Here is a 15,615-nt window from a genome sequence, read left to right on the forward strand (position 1 = left end):
AAGTGTTTAACTGTGCTGGTAAGACGGTTTAGGGCGACATAGTGTCAGGTACTCGACTGTCATTTTGCTGGGAAACAAATTAAAGTGTTTTATAGCAACTTTGAACAAAATTAGTATCACATAAGATGCTTTAGCTATGTATATATGTGTGAATATTCACCTACATGTTCATCTAACCTGACTACAGCTTGTCAGACATACAAATCCACCTATATAATAAACAAATGATCACCACAATTAAACTTAAGCTCTGTAATAAGTAAGAGTAGTTTATTTGCTCCTTTCACAGATACTAAATCAAGATGTGCTTTACATCAGTAGGAAATACATGATAAAAAAAATAATAAAGATAAATTAACATCAGTATTTAAAAATAGGTCAGATAAGTTGGGGTACAACAATTCAACACATTAGACAAGTTTAATACCAAGTACTGTCATCATTAACATGAGAAAATGCAGATGTGTAAAATAAAATCCAGCCAAGTTTAATACCGATTATTAAGAGGTTGTAATAGCACACATTTTTAATATTAATATGCTGAGACATTTGAAACTATTATAATCAAGTACAAGCAAGATTATGACATTTAAAATAGCTGTCTGTACAACTGGGCCAGAAGCTTCCTGGAGACATGGATCAAATGTTGAATACAATCTTCTCCAAATAATCAAATTGTATTCATAGATCACTGGTCAACAGGAAGCTTTCACATGGTGCATGTGCTCCTGGCTTCCTATTGGCTAGATTCTGACTGGGAGGGTGTTCCCAGAGGCCAGCGGCCAGACAGGAAGGGGGTGGCTGGAAATGTTTTAGTCAGAGCCTGGCAGACAGTCTGTTTTTACTGTTGTGAAGAAAAAAACCTTCGGCCACTGAATCCATGGGACAGAAAGAGCGGTAAGACCCTTTTCTCAGTGTCACTATCTGTACAAGGAAGCTACTCAAACGCCTCTAGCCTAGATTCCAGAGACACACAGAAGTTCCCTAGTGTCGTATGAAGTGAGAGAGATTGGTTTCCTTGCTCCGTTTCCTGACTTGCGCCTAAAGGAATTTGCTGCAGTATGCTGTGTGGTAGCATGGGCTGTAAAAGAAGAACACCTTAGTTTATCTTAAATCTTAAAGCCTTTTGAGTCTTTCACTTATAGAACATAATACTTGCTCTCAGTGGGGAAAAAAACCCAAAAACTTTTCAACAGATTTATTCAGCTCACCTTTTCTGTGTGCTCAGCAACTTCCTGTGTAGCTGCAGGTCTAGCATACAGGTCTGTCACACTTTGTCCCGTGTGTGTGTGTGTGTGTTTTTTTTTGGTTTGTGCTCTGGGTGGCCTAAAGTTAGCATAACTTAACATAACTATTAAGCATGTTATGTTTATGACTTTCTCGTAACATATAACGTATTTAAAATAGACTACAAAAAAAGTATGATTAGCTTTAGATAGAATTTAGTTTGTGGATACTGAAAAACAAAACAAACAACAATCTTTGGAACCAGTGTACCACAACCTACTTCTTACAGTTTTATGGTTTTGATCTTGTTCCTATACTGTTATTGATTAATCGATTTCCATTATGCCACCCAGCTATACATCCCAAACAGCACAACAGCCGTGGCTCTGTGTACATCATGTTTGTAACACGTTAATGTTTTACAGAGGAATCAGGGTCTGGAGAAACTTGTGAGAAATGTTAGGATTTTAATAATGAAATGAAGAAATATATATAAAACTGACTCTTTCTGATTGGTCTGTTGACCACCAACAACAGGGATCCTGCATCTTTGTAGAGACAAATAATAGCAATGTGTGCGCACGTACATTCCCACAGAAAAACCATGAAAATCTGAAGTTAGCATCAAAACTCACAATTGTGATTCTTCAAAAACACAAAAAACATACAGTCAACAAGTGTGGGTACGGCCGTGGACATGACCATACGTGAAAACTGAAAACTGGTGAAAAGACAAATATTGTTTTCAATGTCTGCCAACGTTACTACGGTCGTTAGTTGTCTTGCCTCCATGTTACCTCCAGACTATTATCAGAGGTTTTTTAAAGATCCCCTGTGGAAATGGAACCCCACATTGCTATTGTTTGTTTAACCTAGCAACAGCAACACGGTCGGGACTTGACAATTGCTAGGAGCACTCTGGTTGGTGGTCAGCAGACCAATCAGAAGGTCAACAAAGGTTCAGTTATGGCTTCTGTAATGAGATGTGTTTATTTGTATGTATGAGCCATACAGCCATAGTTTTGTCAGTTTTACTGCATTGTGACATCTACTGTTTCAGTCAAATTCAGAAAATACAGAAGGGGATACACTAATATTGTGATTATTATATGATATTAGTAAGAAACCATGAACGTTTAAACTGACTATGTATAAGGAGGTGAGTGGTTTACAAAAAAGAACTGAGTTTCTTTTTCCTGTTCCCCTGCAGCTAGATTTTGTCCACATAATATACCAAGCAGGAATCTAACATTATGAATTGTCTACATTATCTTCAGGGCAGCACTGTGGCCCAGTGGTTAGCACTGCCCCCTCACAGCAAGGTTCCACAATTGACAATGCCTTGCATGTTGTCCCTGCTCATGCGTGGGTTTTCTCTGGAGACTCTGACTGTCTCCCACCATGCAGAAATGCAGTTAGTGACGATACATAGGGATGAATTGTTGTCTTGTGATTGACTGGCAGCCCATGTTGCTGAGAGAGACTCCACCTCAACCAACCCCACCCTGTGTGACCACTACAGGATAAGTGGTCACAGATAGCCGATTGTGTAATCTGCCACTAAGTATAACCAAAAGTACTAAACCTCGGTCGATTTTAGTTTAGAATGGCATTAGAAAAAAAAAAAAAAGCAAAAGCAGCAAATCGGCCCATTTTAGAGGCCGCAACTAGAAAATGAAAGTGGGTTTCTAATTCAAAAATTACTTTAGCTATTCGTTTAAGTTGTGTATTAATATTCTGTCAACTCTTTTTTGCATCTCTGATCTAATGTGCTCCCATTGTTGTGGATTTGTTTTGGCCACTTTCAACAAGGGACTGGGATTGTCTCTTTAGGAATCCGACACAACTATATGTACCTCGACTAACTACTTTAGTTTGGCCCAATCAGCTTTGGGCTGTAAACCGTTAAAAAATTGTTGATGAATGAATGGTTTACAGAGAACAGCAGAAATTACACAAGAATAGCTTAAGTCGCTCTAAATATGCCAACTGGAGACTAGTGATGCCGTCATTGTAATAAAGTTTAACTGGATACAATTTCACTAATACTCATGTTTTTTCTTCTTTCAGATCATCAACAGAAAGTGCCTTTGAGAAGATATCCCCGACCTGAAGTTGCACATGGTTGGCCTATGCTTTCTTTAAGGTCACACTTAACACCAACACAGGATACCTCAGCTGCAAGCCATTTGCCACCAGTTTGCACAACGTCAGCGCCTAAAAGAATGCTAAATTCAAGCCATAAGAGAAGAGGATAAGAGGACGGAGAAAAATAAGAATGTATGACTGAAGTGCAGGGTTTGAGGAATATACACTCGAACGTGTTGCAGAAAAGAAAAACACATCTGCAGTTGTGTTTTTGTTTGTTGTTTTAATGAAAGTTTTCTCAGTGATTGACTGGCCTTTCGATTTTTATGCTCCAGCCGATGTGGGAGTCGTCAGTTTGTTTTAAAAGCGGACAGGAGAGTGCTTACAACTGAACGCTTTGATTGAAATACAGATTTTGGTGTATGAGCCTTTTAGATAGTAAGATTGAATTTTAAAACCCGTTGTCCGATCCAAACCTTTGGAGATGGCGTTAAATATGTCCTCAATGAGAGACACGAAATGGCTAACTCTGGAAGTGTGCCGCCAGTTTCAGAGAGGAAACTGTTCACGTAGCGATGAGGAATGCAAATTCGCTCATCCTCCGAAGAGCTGCCAAATTGAGAATGGGAGAGTGATTGCCTGCTTCGACTCACTGAAGGTAAGACATGTTATTCCCGTTGCTATATATCAGGAAGTATTGCTTGATTGTAACATTGAAACCATTTGGCAAATGGTTTCTTTATTGTGTTGTGTAGAGCAGTTCTGCAGTCAAGTAATCGATTGCAACTGTACATGACGCATGTTTTGTAACTTATAATAGTAAAGAAATCTCTTGGGGTTTTCAGTGTCAAGTATATTGTTGACAATTTGGGCTCTTGGCAACTATTATCTGAATTATTCACTATTTTATAACATTTTATGAACTAAAGCTAAGCAAGTTGAAATCTCAAAAATTGATTACGGTAATGAAAATAATTGTCAGTTCCTGCTCTAGTATTATGTCAAATGTATTTTATATTTGTATAGTAGATTTCGCAACCCTTTTCCTCTTTTTAAAAAGTTTTTTTTAAATTTTGATAATTATTTCAACATCTTTTAGGTAGGCTGGCTCTCTGCAATAGCATATAATAGTATGGTTTAATACATTTTAGCTATCCGGTAGCTGCGGATTTTCCGAGCTACCTTGCAGTAGTAGCAGACTGATAATGTGCTGGTGTTAGCTTGGCATTGCATGTGTCCTCTGGAAGTCTCACCCTGCATTAAGCTGCCTCAGCATCCAGTATCATGCCGACACATGTTAAGCAACTGAGCAAAACTGCAGTCTCAAAGCTTTACGTTCAATTATATATACAGCCCTGTGAAATCCTAGGTAATACCACCATTTACCCAAAATAGAAAAAAAATATTTGTCAAATGCTGCTCCGTCTAAAACAGACAAAAAAAAAAGAAAAAAACAATCTGGCAACCATCTGGATTGCAGCCAGTTTATACTCTTGCTTGCTCAGATGCCCTGCATGAGGCCAGGGCTGCCTTAATCCACTCTCACACATTCACTATCGCACCACAATACAGCTTAGCCCCCGGGATTATACTCATGGTGAGTCATCGTCTTATCTCCTCACTGTAGGTTTTATGCACAGCCAGTCTGTGCCCTAGTGGTCAAGAGCCCGAGAGCATTAGCACAAAATAGCTACTTTATTCCATTATCTTAAAGCAACAGTTATTGTTCAATTTAAACAATGTTAAATAGGTTGTCATGGAGCGGCACTTCAGTTCATGATCCACTAGTCGGCTGCAGTTGTTATAACTAGTTTAGATAGAGGTAGATAAAGCTCTAGTTTGTTCTTTTGAGATACTGCATCTATCCTGTTGCTAATGCTAATGTCAAGGACCTTGAGGACTGATGTACAGGCATTATTAGTTCATCCATTTGCATTGTGTTTCCACTTACAGGTACTTTCTTGCACTTTTAGTTTTAAAACTGAGAAAAAAAACAGATCATTAATGTGAAAGTGATCATCTTGATTAATCAGTTACTCGTTCTGTCGATACAAGGCCAGAAGATGGTGAAAATGTATCACTTGCAATGTCTTTTGCTTGCTTGTTTTATTTATTTGTAAGAGTTTATTACAATATTAAAAATGCAGAATTTACTGACACATGAGACAAAGGAAAGGTTTACGCTAAAATTGACCTAAAATTATGAATCGGTTATAAAAAAATACCGATAGTAATGATTCTTTGTCAATTAATCGTGTTTTGAGGAACTGTGATCAGAATTACGATCTGCTGCGAGAATGGAAATAAGAGATCAGCCAGGGAATGCAGTCATGTAATTATGTCACAGCTCTTCTTTATGAATAGACGTTTGTCTTGAGTTAATGAATGTTTCTGACTCAGTCACTCTTGCTCGTCCCCTGCATTTATTTGTTAGACTCGAATAGAGCTAGCCATCTTAATATTTCTACTCTACAACATGTTTTTCTCAGTTTTGGCCTGTCCACTGATGATCACCATCATGTGAGCTGGTAAATTGGGGTTAGTGCAGATCAAAACAATTGCTGTCCAAGTTCCCATTCACCAATTACTTTATTGTGCTGAAGAATGTGCACATGCTTCAGTATTGTAACTGGTATCTCATGACTTCCACTAAAGCAGCTCAGAGTCTTTGTGATGCACAGACAAGTACATTTAACCATTTGTCTTGGTGTTCGGTGTATAACAGTAGCAGTAAACATAGTAATAGAAAATAAGTAAAAGCAAGTGCTGAAGCATAAATATGAAATAGAAACATTCTGATAACGAAAGAAACAAATGGTTAACTATATAAAGCATCTGTTAGATGTCTGGTTTTAAATTAGGGAGCTGTACAGTGCAAGGATGTGTAAAATTCAATATAGATTATGGGATGTGCTCTGGTCTCGGTATGTAAATATAAGAAAATGTATAATGCTAATCTCAGAGATAGGAAATTGCAAATGAATCACTGTTTAACCTTAATCAGGAAACACACAGAAGATAAAATAAGTCTCTGGGGAGAAATGCAGATGACTGAAACTAGTTAACTTGATTGCAGAATTTTAATATGTAGGAGAAAGGAAGTTGACCGCCAATAAAAATGATTGACAGAAACAACTTTGGTTGGCTCATTTTAAAGTCTAAAAGGAGGAGTAGTGCTCAAGATTAAAGGTCTGTTGTATAGGAGGTCTGTTGGCTGTAAATAATTTCCATTATTATGTTTCCATTAGTTTATAATCACCTGAAACAGTTGTGTTTTCGTCCCTTAGTATAAACCCGTTGGTGCACTTCCTGTACTCTGCCATGTTGTGCTGCCACATTTGCTTAGTAGCACATAAACAAACCCAACACCGACTCTGCAGATGGCTTTTTGCACTTCCTGTGTGTCAGCAGCAATTGCTAAGGCATATTAATTTGGTCACTGTCTGCAACCTCACCAGTAGATGTCCCTAAACCCTGCTCAGTGAATCTTTAACGATTAAAGAGCTAAAATATAGAGCAAGTCTGGACTGGATTCTCACAAGTGGCGAGCTCAGGAACGTCTCCTGAAAATCATTCAAAGCTGTTGTTCAAAGCAAATGCAGTAAATGGTGTGTCTTTATGGAGCAAAGTGAGTTGGAGCACAGTTGTGTAGGAGGTATTGTAGGTAAGGTCAGGTAGGATAGATAGTTGTATTTTCAAATCAAGCTTCATGGGAATTCTCTTTTATTTATTTTTTTTTTACCTCATTTAACATTTCTTACCTCCAACTGTGACTGAGGGATACTGTAAATGAAGGGTTTAAGGCAACCTTACCGTAACTGGCTGTCACATCATGCATATTAACACCCTGACAATGTAGATAGGTAGCCTGAGTGGGAGAGTAATGAAGAGAAGAGACCATGATGGCTTTGTTGAGCCTCGTAGCTTTTAGAGTGAAAAACGATTGCCCATTATTTGTTCTCATAATAACATTCTTTTGAACAGTGTGGTAGGATTTTGCTAAAACTAGCTTTACTACAGTTTTTGTGTTTTAAGGAGAAGTAAAATGTTACGATAAGGAACAGAGTCATGTAAGGATCATCAACCTGCCATTTTCATTTTCTCCGAATGCAGGGCAGATGCTCAAGAGAAAACTGCAAGTATCTCCATCCACCTTCACACTTAAAAACCCAGTTAGAGATAAATGGGCGCAACAATCTCATCCATCAGAAGACGGCAGCGGCTGTGATCGCCCAGCAGATGCAGCTCATGATCCCTGGACACGGCCTGCAGCATGTGGTAAGGTTCTCAAAGTGACTTCTCTTGTGTTTTTTTTGCTCGTGCTTGCCTTGTAATATGTACCCTCTTCTCTCATAGCCAACCTTTCCTGTTACGCAGGGGCTTGGCACAAACACTGGTCTCGGCTATGGCTCATACATGACACCACTGAGCCATGGAATGAGCCTCATTCCTTCAGAAATCCTCCAAAGCTCTCCTGTTCTCGTTCCTGGGAGCTCACCTGTCACAGTCCAGTGCTCCTCCTCTTCTTCTTCTTCTTCATCCTCCTCATCTCCATCACAGAAGCTGCAGCGCACTGACAAACTAGAGGTGTGCATGTGATTTAACATACACTAACACGGTTCCGTTGTTTTGACATAATCTGGCCGCACGCTAAAAGCTGAGCTCCTCTCACTGTCTCTGTAATTGCTGCTCTCAGGTGTGCCGCGAGTTTCAGCGGGGAAACTGTGCGAGAGGGGAGACAGATTGCCGCTTTGCTCACCCCAGTGACAGCCCGATGATTGACACCACCGACAACACCGTCACTGTTTGCATGGACTACATCAAGAGCCGCTGTTCCAGAGAGAAGTGCAAGTATTTTCACCCGCCTGCGCACTTGCAGGCCAAAATCAAATCCAGTCAGCAGCAAGTCAATCAGACAGCTGTGGCAGCCCAGGCTACAGCTGCAGCCATGGTAAGACACTCTACTAGTTTTATCCACCACACTGTCCTGACAGTAATGTGGTGGTGTCCTTGTGTTTGCCGTGATATTTCCAATATATTCGCCCTTGAAATTATACGACTTGTAACGAGTTCAACAGAGCAAGTCAGCAATTAGATTAATAATTTTAATCCCTCTTTGTACACTCATTGTCACAGATTCATTGAGATATAGCACAGCATGCTCTGCAGGTTTAATGCAAGGCCTTTTTGTTTTTACATTTAGGCAAATAATATTTAAAAGACATGTCAGTCACATAGAGAGCAGGTTTCAATCTTGAATTTAGTGGTTTTGTATTAGAACTGTGCTGTGGAACAATATCAGTTTCCTAATTTGGCACTTGCACCAGAACCATCACATATATATTACGGAGACTATATTGCAGTTGACTGGGAAGTGTTATGCATAAACCGTTTTATTCTGTGCTACACAGTATAAAACATCGTAATGGGTATGTTTCATGACGAGGGACAAGGACAGGGAAGTGATCTATCGTGTAGTCTGAGCCAACTTAACCTTTTCCTTTCATAAATTGTCCCATTTCTTTGTCAAGTCATCTGAAGTGTTTCTATTGCATCATTGGCTCACTTTAAGCTACATTTAACATAACTCAAGTTTCACTTCCCACAATTTTTAAATATGCCGTAAAATGTTTTAACTCTGCTGTAATAACATAGTACAGCCATGTTGCTCCATTCTGCAGACAGACCATCGCAACACTTTGCATGTACATCATCTTTTACGGTTACTTACAGTTGCATTATATCTTTGCTGCGTGAGGTTTACGTTGTATATAAAACTCAAAAAAGCAATCATATTTTAATGTACAGCGCAAGCTGAGGAGACATCTGTCATCCCCACCAAAAGCTTTAGTGTGAATGCAGTAAATGTAGCTCCTCATTCTGTGCTTTATGACATTGTTTGCATGGTTGATTTGCGATATTGCTTTTGGCTAGCTCTCATTCAACCAAACCATCTCTCATTTTACAGTTAAAATCATCAGTGCTTGCTGTGCATTACATTAATATCCCTTCCTTATAGCCGTAAAATCAGTGTATGCATTCTACAATCATATTGTGTATAAACAGTGGTCGCACTGGTTGCATTGTGGTAATGTTAGTGTTTTGATTATAATTAACCCACTCTATTCTCATCTGAAGTAATATTATACACAATTTAAGGGTGTACAGGTTCGTACCTTGTCATTGTAAATCTGTGTTGCCAAAACTATTGATTAACTGTACTACTAATTAAGGAGGCTTAGTGTGTCCTTTAATCAGTTATTTTGGTTACTGTGCATGTATATTGTGTTTTATGTGGTATACTACATTCAGATTCTTTTGTTTTGTTTTCCCCTTCTCACCTATCCACAATGCTGTCCCCCATGATGCACCTCTGCTTGCTGTTACCTGTATGTTAATACGCTTGAATCCCATTGGCCCACTGCCATCATGTGCTCGCTGCCTGCTATTAAAAGACTCAGTCGACTGCCAAAGCAATGAAGCGACCCCTCGAGGCAACTGTAGACCTGGTATTTTCACCTTTTGCTTTGCATGTAGCTATTAATTGTATTGTAATAACTTTTTAATTTTGGCCATTGTGGTTTACAGCTTCTCCAAGTCTCATATAGTCCATGTGTACACAGTCACAAATTGTCAAATATGTTGTAGATTTTATTTATTACATTTTTCCAGTCATTTGTATCCAACAACCTTTGTTGTTTAGTCATGTCTGCCATTTTTTTAGAATAAATACTAACATATTTAAGAGTGTGCTAATTGTATTTGAACGCAGACGCAGAAATCTTGGAAGTTTCATATCTCCTCTGGTCACTTTTCAGGGCTTTCCCCACAGCATCTTGCAACCCCTACCAAAGAGACAAGCTCTTGAGAAGAGCACTTGGGCCAGCTCTCTGCTCAGCCCCAGTTTATTGCACTACCAACAGGCTCTGGCCAACACACAACTGCAACAGCCCACTACAGCATTTTATCCCACAGGTAAGCCTCTTAAAATTAACCTTTTTTTAGGACATTTTGACTTGCAAGAAAACCAAGAGCACATTTAATACCACTGACAATGGCTGTATACCACCAATTGCAAAGCTGTTTTAATTGCAGATGTCGTATTAGGACAGGCACAGGTGTTATGAATAACATTAACAATGGCTCTGTTCTAGTCAGGTGTACCAGTTAACTTAACACTTGATGCATTTACATTGACAACAGTATTCTATTAATAATTAGGATAATAGCCCAATCAGAATGAAAATGCCTTTCAGTTGGGAGAGACTCAAATCGGATTGAGACGAGTGGCATGAACCTTTTGAATATCTGTTTAGTAGGAAAATGTTACCGCCTAATAACCTTTTTTATTAAAAAAATAAATAAATACATTCATTGTGTGCATGTTTGCCCCACATGGGATGTGATGAGTTTCTGGGAGGTAGAGAACCATGGTGATAGCAAAAGATGGAGATGAACAAAGCCAAAATTGACGTGGGCGGCACTGTTGAAAACGTGGGTCTGTCTTGGCTATCATCTTTGATTGAATTCAGTGTTGACAGTAAATGTGGGGGAAAGAAAAAAAATAAAAATCTTTCCTGCAGATTTGATACTCCATAGCAGGCGTAACCGCTTTACTGATTGATGTTTCAAGGCAAGTAAACACATATATTGTATTAGATCATTTTAATTAGCATCCATGTAAAAAGTCTCTTAAACTGAATTCAAGAAACACTCTCCATGTAAATGTAGTCAGTCTCAAGCAGCGGTCGTATATCTCACTATTGACACACTGCACCTTTAAACACACCTGCGCTTTACCTGGTATTGCAACTGTACATGTCTTCTATGAAATGGTCTATTGGCGTACTGAAATATTCGACAAATTAAAGTAATCAGTTAAATTGTTACGTCCTGTTGCTTCTGTGATTAAATGTATTGTGTATTTTTAGCCCTTAAGCCACACTTTGCTCCTCTGAGCACAGCAGACGTAGTGCATTAACTGTATCCATCAGAAAACTGTACTATCTAAATGTTAGTGTTTTTTTTTGTGCCACTCTAAAATACCCTCTCTCTTTTCATTTCATAATCACAGGTTCTATCTTCTGCATGACTCCCACTAACAGCGTCGGTAGGTCTCACATGTTTGGTTTGTATTCCACAGAGTAAGAATAGGATAGCGTATTCTTGTTATTCCATCTTAGGAAAACACCACTTTGAAACAGGAAACCAAATTAAAACCACATCTTAAAATGATCAGTCAGGATCATTTTACTTTTTGTCTGCTTTCCTGGTCACAAAGCCTTTTGTTTATATTTGCTTGTAGCTTTTATTCCAAATAGTCGAAAGCATAGTGTAGATATGTAAGCATTTTGGGTGGATCATGTTTTTGTAGATTTGCTGTGCACCATTAGGAAGGATTAGGAAATTTGATCAGCATCCCCTTGATTCGCCTCATTGCTTTTCTAAATATTTTACATAATTAAAACTCTATAAACACTTTGATCACGTCTGGTGGCGTTGCTGTGCATGCCATCTCTTGTGGGATGTCAAATCATGGACAGATTTCCTAATTTGATCTCTTATCAGCCCTCCTTTTATGTTCTCCCCTGCTGTCTCGCTTTGCTGTGTGATCACATGCCATCTGCTGGTCTAACCCAATGATGGCTTGCTGCTAATGTCATTTTATATTTGCCTGGCAAGAGAGAGAGAGAGAAAGAGAGAGAGAAAGAGAGAAACATTGCTATGGTTACCATAATGCTCCACCTCCCTTTTCATTGCTTTCATGGTTCCCTTCCTGAAAAAGTCCCCATGATGTACAGTGCTACGCCTGCTACTGTCTCTGCAGCAACTACTCCCGCCACAAGTGTCCCCTACGCAGCAACAGCACCAACCAATCAGGTTTGCTCCTTTTTAAAGCTTTCTGTCATAAATCCTTGAGCTCTGAATGAGTGCTTCATCTTTAAATCAGGGGAGCTGCTTCGTCAGCGTAGAGGTGCCCTGCTTGCATTGCTGTCATTAAGCTTCATCTACCTGTAGACCTTCAGCAGAACCACTAGGCTGAGTTTCATCCCTTTCCCTTATGACAGAGAGCACTTATACGTAGAGGTCTTCCATCTGCAAAAAGTGGTGTTGCATATGTCCTTTACTGCATGTTTTATGCTTTGTTCGATGTCACTGTCTTTTTCAAACACCATTAGCTTAGCATCCCACCATATAGGTCATGTAATATTGATGATACAATAATATCGTGCCTGTGTGGGTGTGTGTTTGTATATGTGTGTCACATTTTACTGATTTGTCTTATTTATATTTCAATTTCTCCTACTAAAACATTTGATAATTCGATGTGTGGAATCAATATGAAAAATATTTTAAATATTCAAATTTTTATTTTGCAAATGTGCAGTCGGCTCCATGTGTGTTTGGACACAATTTCTGTTATTTTAGCTGCAAAACGTATTAAAGCTATATATTATGAATACAGCCTTAAACTGCAGACTTTCAGCTTTAATTTGAGGGGATTCAAATCAAAATAATTTTTATAACCATCCCCCTAATTTCAATGGCTCAAAATCATTCGCACATATTCATCAATAAAGTTTTGATTTCAATTCTTGTAATGACTGCATGAAAGAATGGGATTCCCCCTTTGTAGTGTTTTGCCAGGTCTTTACTGCAGCTGTTGTTTTTCCCATGGGTCTTTCTGTCTTTAGTTGTGTCATCAGATGCTTGAAAAATTAGCTGAGTCTGCTCTTCACATATTCATTATATAACTGTAATTTGATTCTGTTTAGATAAACAGCTAAAATAACGTGTCAGCGTCCAAACATACATGGACCATGAACTGTACGCCATGCAGCTGAGCGTTATTTAAGAGTTTAAATTGCAGAGGACATGTTTTTTTAAAGAATAGTAGTGTATATTTGAGACAAAAAGAAAAGGAAAATAATGATAATAGTGGCATTAGTGTTTAACTATGAAAAATCTGGGAATGTATTAGTTTTTCTTTTTATTTAAAGGTACTTAAAATTGAAATTAATGCCAAGAGTTCATTTAATCTTCTGATTTTCTAATCCGTTATGACAGTTAATCCTGATACGTACGTCTGTTGTGTGAAACTACTCAGTGATTGTCTTTTGCCTCCGAAACAGATCATCCTCAAGTAACCTCCAGAAACAGAAGTCAGTGCCATGTTGCTGCTGTTAACGGCCCCCAGCAGCCTCTGTGTAAATATCCTGTTAACGCCACACACAACCTACAACAAGCTGCATGCTGATAACATGACTGGTTTAAGAGAAACAGACCATGTAGACGTTTATTTGATCTATGATGATAAATCACTACGATTAAACTGTGTTAGATAGGTGTGACAGATGATTGTTGTATGTGCACGCCTTTGCACCTTGCATTAACGTGCATCCTCAGTAACGTGTGTAATATGTTGGGTTTCTTTCGATGTTGTGAGGGGCGCACTCAGCCTCTTGTCACATCTTAACATAAACAAGCCTCATGTATGGTAGGGCACTTCTGAATACATTCAACCAGGACACAAGTGGAAATCAGATACAGTAGAAACTGGTGAATAATACATCAGACGCTAAACATTTTAACTAATGTAAATATTGTCTAATCTGAAATCGGTTTTCAGCGTGTAGACAGTACATGTTAATGCACCTATATATAACGACAAACATTTTTCTTTCCTTCTTGAATGTGTTATTTAAGAAAGTTTTTTTTTTGTTTTTGTTTCACGTTAATGATTGTTCATTGAGTGCATTGTTCATTGAATATTTTAACCAAACGGTCGAAAAGCACTTATTTGAACTCCTCGTTGTGAAAGTGTAATTTGATAGCAGGATTATGACGTCCCTTTAAAACGCTCTGAGAGGAGTCCGTCTCTGTACTTTGCCCTGTTATCCCCTGAGAACTGGATCAGTGCTCCACCTCCTGGTGTGCCTTTGCATTGCATAAACCGGCTGTTTGCTGAGAGAAAATACTGTAATCCACAACATGCAGATGTCTTTTGTTTTTCTTTTTTTAGTTATTGAAAAAAAATGTTTGGATTATTGGTCATGATAATAGCTTCTAGGAGCCTCCACGGCCATATGAGTCAACAAAAGGATGTGGACTTACTACTACTGCTCATATTCAACCTAACTCTCTCGTGATCCCGTAAGGGTTGCGTGTCGTGTGAACTGTTAGTTATAATGTCACAGTCACTTGACAGTACTGTATATTTGAATGTTACAAGTGCCTAAAGACTTGTGCATGCAACAACATCTAAGCATATTTGTTTTTGAGAAAAAAAAAAAATAAATCACTTGATTAAATCTAATATACAGGAGTCACAGACATTAGAATTTAATGTACATGTTTTGCAATGCCACGTCAGTGCATTAGTATGTTGTTATTCAGATTTAGTCTTAAGAGTTTCACTGATGCTCAAATGTGTGTACTGTTTGTACTGCAACGTGTGTGACGGTTAATATTCCGTTTCTTTTTTTTTTTTTTTTAAGTTTAATTTTTGAAACTATAAAGTAGTTTACAGAAAGTACTTTTTGTAGTAAAGTAGAATTTAAGGAGGTAGACATCCTGGTGAGGTGCAGTTCTGTATGATTGATGCCACATTATGCAATTACCCGTCTTTGTTTGAAACTCACAGTAGGCAGAGTGGGCATTGTGTCTGGCTAAGAGAATAGCTGTCTCGCATATACTGTATGTTATATTAAAGCTCTTTTGTTTGAATTTATTATTTTTCAAACAGCGCGTGCAAATATAAACCCTCATCGCTTTCAGTGAGTTTTCAAGAGATTTGTTCACTTTTTATGTATTTTCCTCGTAAAACATGTTATAAATAGAATATACAAGTACAGTTGCATATTTTACTAGTTTAACATTAGTTAAGAACACTTTTAAAATGTATTCTCCTCTGTATATGATGAATGTAATTTATTAAACTGACTTTAGCTCTGCTGGATGTTCCTCTAAGGATCTGTTGCATTAGCCTACGAAAAGCCGTTTTGTGTCCAGGGATTGAATGCCGGAGAAAAGAGAAGCTTAAAGCATTTCAACCTTGTCGCTGCCTTGTCACCTGTAAGGGACAACAAAACATTTGTACGAGCAAGGCCATAGAATTGTGTACAAAAGTGCATTGTACAGGCCACATTTTAAGAAAAAAAAAAAAAAGTCTTTTTCTTTTTATGATTGTTTGATTTGTTGCTGAGGCAATCTGAAGTTGCAGTGATCAAAAACTGTATTTTTGTGTGATGATGTCTCTACTCACATTACAGTTGGATACTTTATTATGCTATGGTGAAA

The 15,615-nt window shown here is 38.3% G+C and overlaps 1 protein-coding gene across 3 annotated transcripts; it reads left to right on the forward strand.

Moving 5' to 3' along the window:
* Positions 1–790: 790 nt before the first annotated feature.
* Positions 791–15,575, forward strand: LOC311488668 (muscleblind-like protein 2a). Of its 3 annotated transcripts, none has more exons than XM_084545496.1 (9): positions 791–897; positions 3,298–3,973; positions 7,429–7,593; positions 7,672–7,902; positions 8,012–8,266; positions 9,771–9,824; positions 10,134–10,290; positions 11,390–11,425; positions 13,449–15,575. In XM_084545496.1, exons 2-9 carry the CDS (start codon positions 3,800–3,802, stop codon positions 13,571–13,573), a joined length of 1,197 nt encoding a protein of 398 aa, XP_084401622.1. In that variant the 5' UTR covers positions 791–897; positions 3,298–3,799; the 3' UTR covers positions 13,574–15,575. The 3 variants fall into 3 exon arrangements, with proteins under 3 accessions (XP_084401622.1, XP_084401624.1, XP_084401623.1); XM_084545498.1 differs by lacking the exon at positions 11,390–11,425 and adding an exon at positions 12,101–12,195; XM_084545497.1 differs by lacking the exon at positions 9,771–9,824.
* Positions 15,576–15,615: the final 40 nt, after the last annotated feature.

The sequence above is a fragment of the Chelon labrosus genome, assembly GCF_963514085.1.
Source record: "Chelon labrosus genome assembly, chromosome: 5".
NCBI classification, from domain to species: Eukaryota; Metazoa; Chordata; class Actinopteri; order Mugiliformes; family Mugilidae; genus Chelon; species Chelon labrosus.

Excerpts from the sequence above, each read along its gene's own strand:
- LOC311488668 (XM_084545496.1), top strand. The coding sequence starts at position 3,800 with ATGGCGTTAAATATGTCCTCAATGAGAGACACGAAATGGCTAACTCTG. Across the intron at positions 10,291-11,389 it reads TACAGCATTTTATCCCACAG|GTTCTATCTTCTGCATGACT; the intron begins GTAAGCCTCTTA and ends TCATAATCACAG. Across the intron at positions 11,426-13,448 it reads GACTCCCACTAACAGCGTCG|ATCATCCTCAAGTAACCTCC; the intron begins GTAGGTCTCACA and ends CCTCCGAAACAG.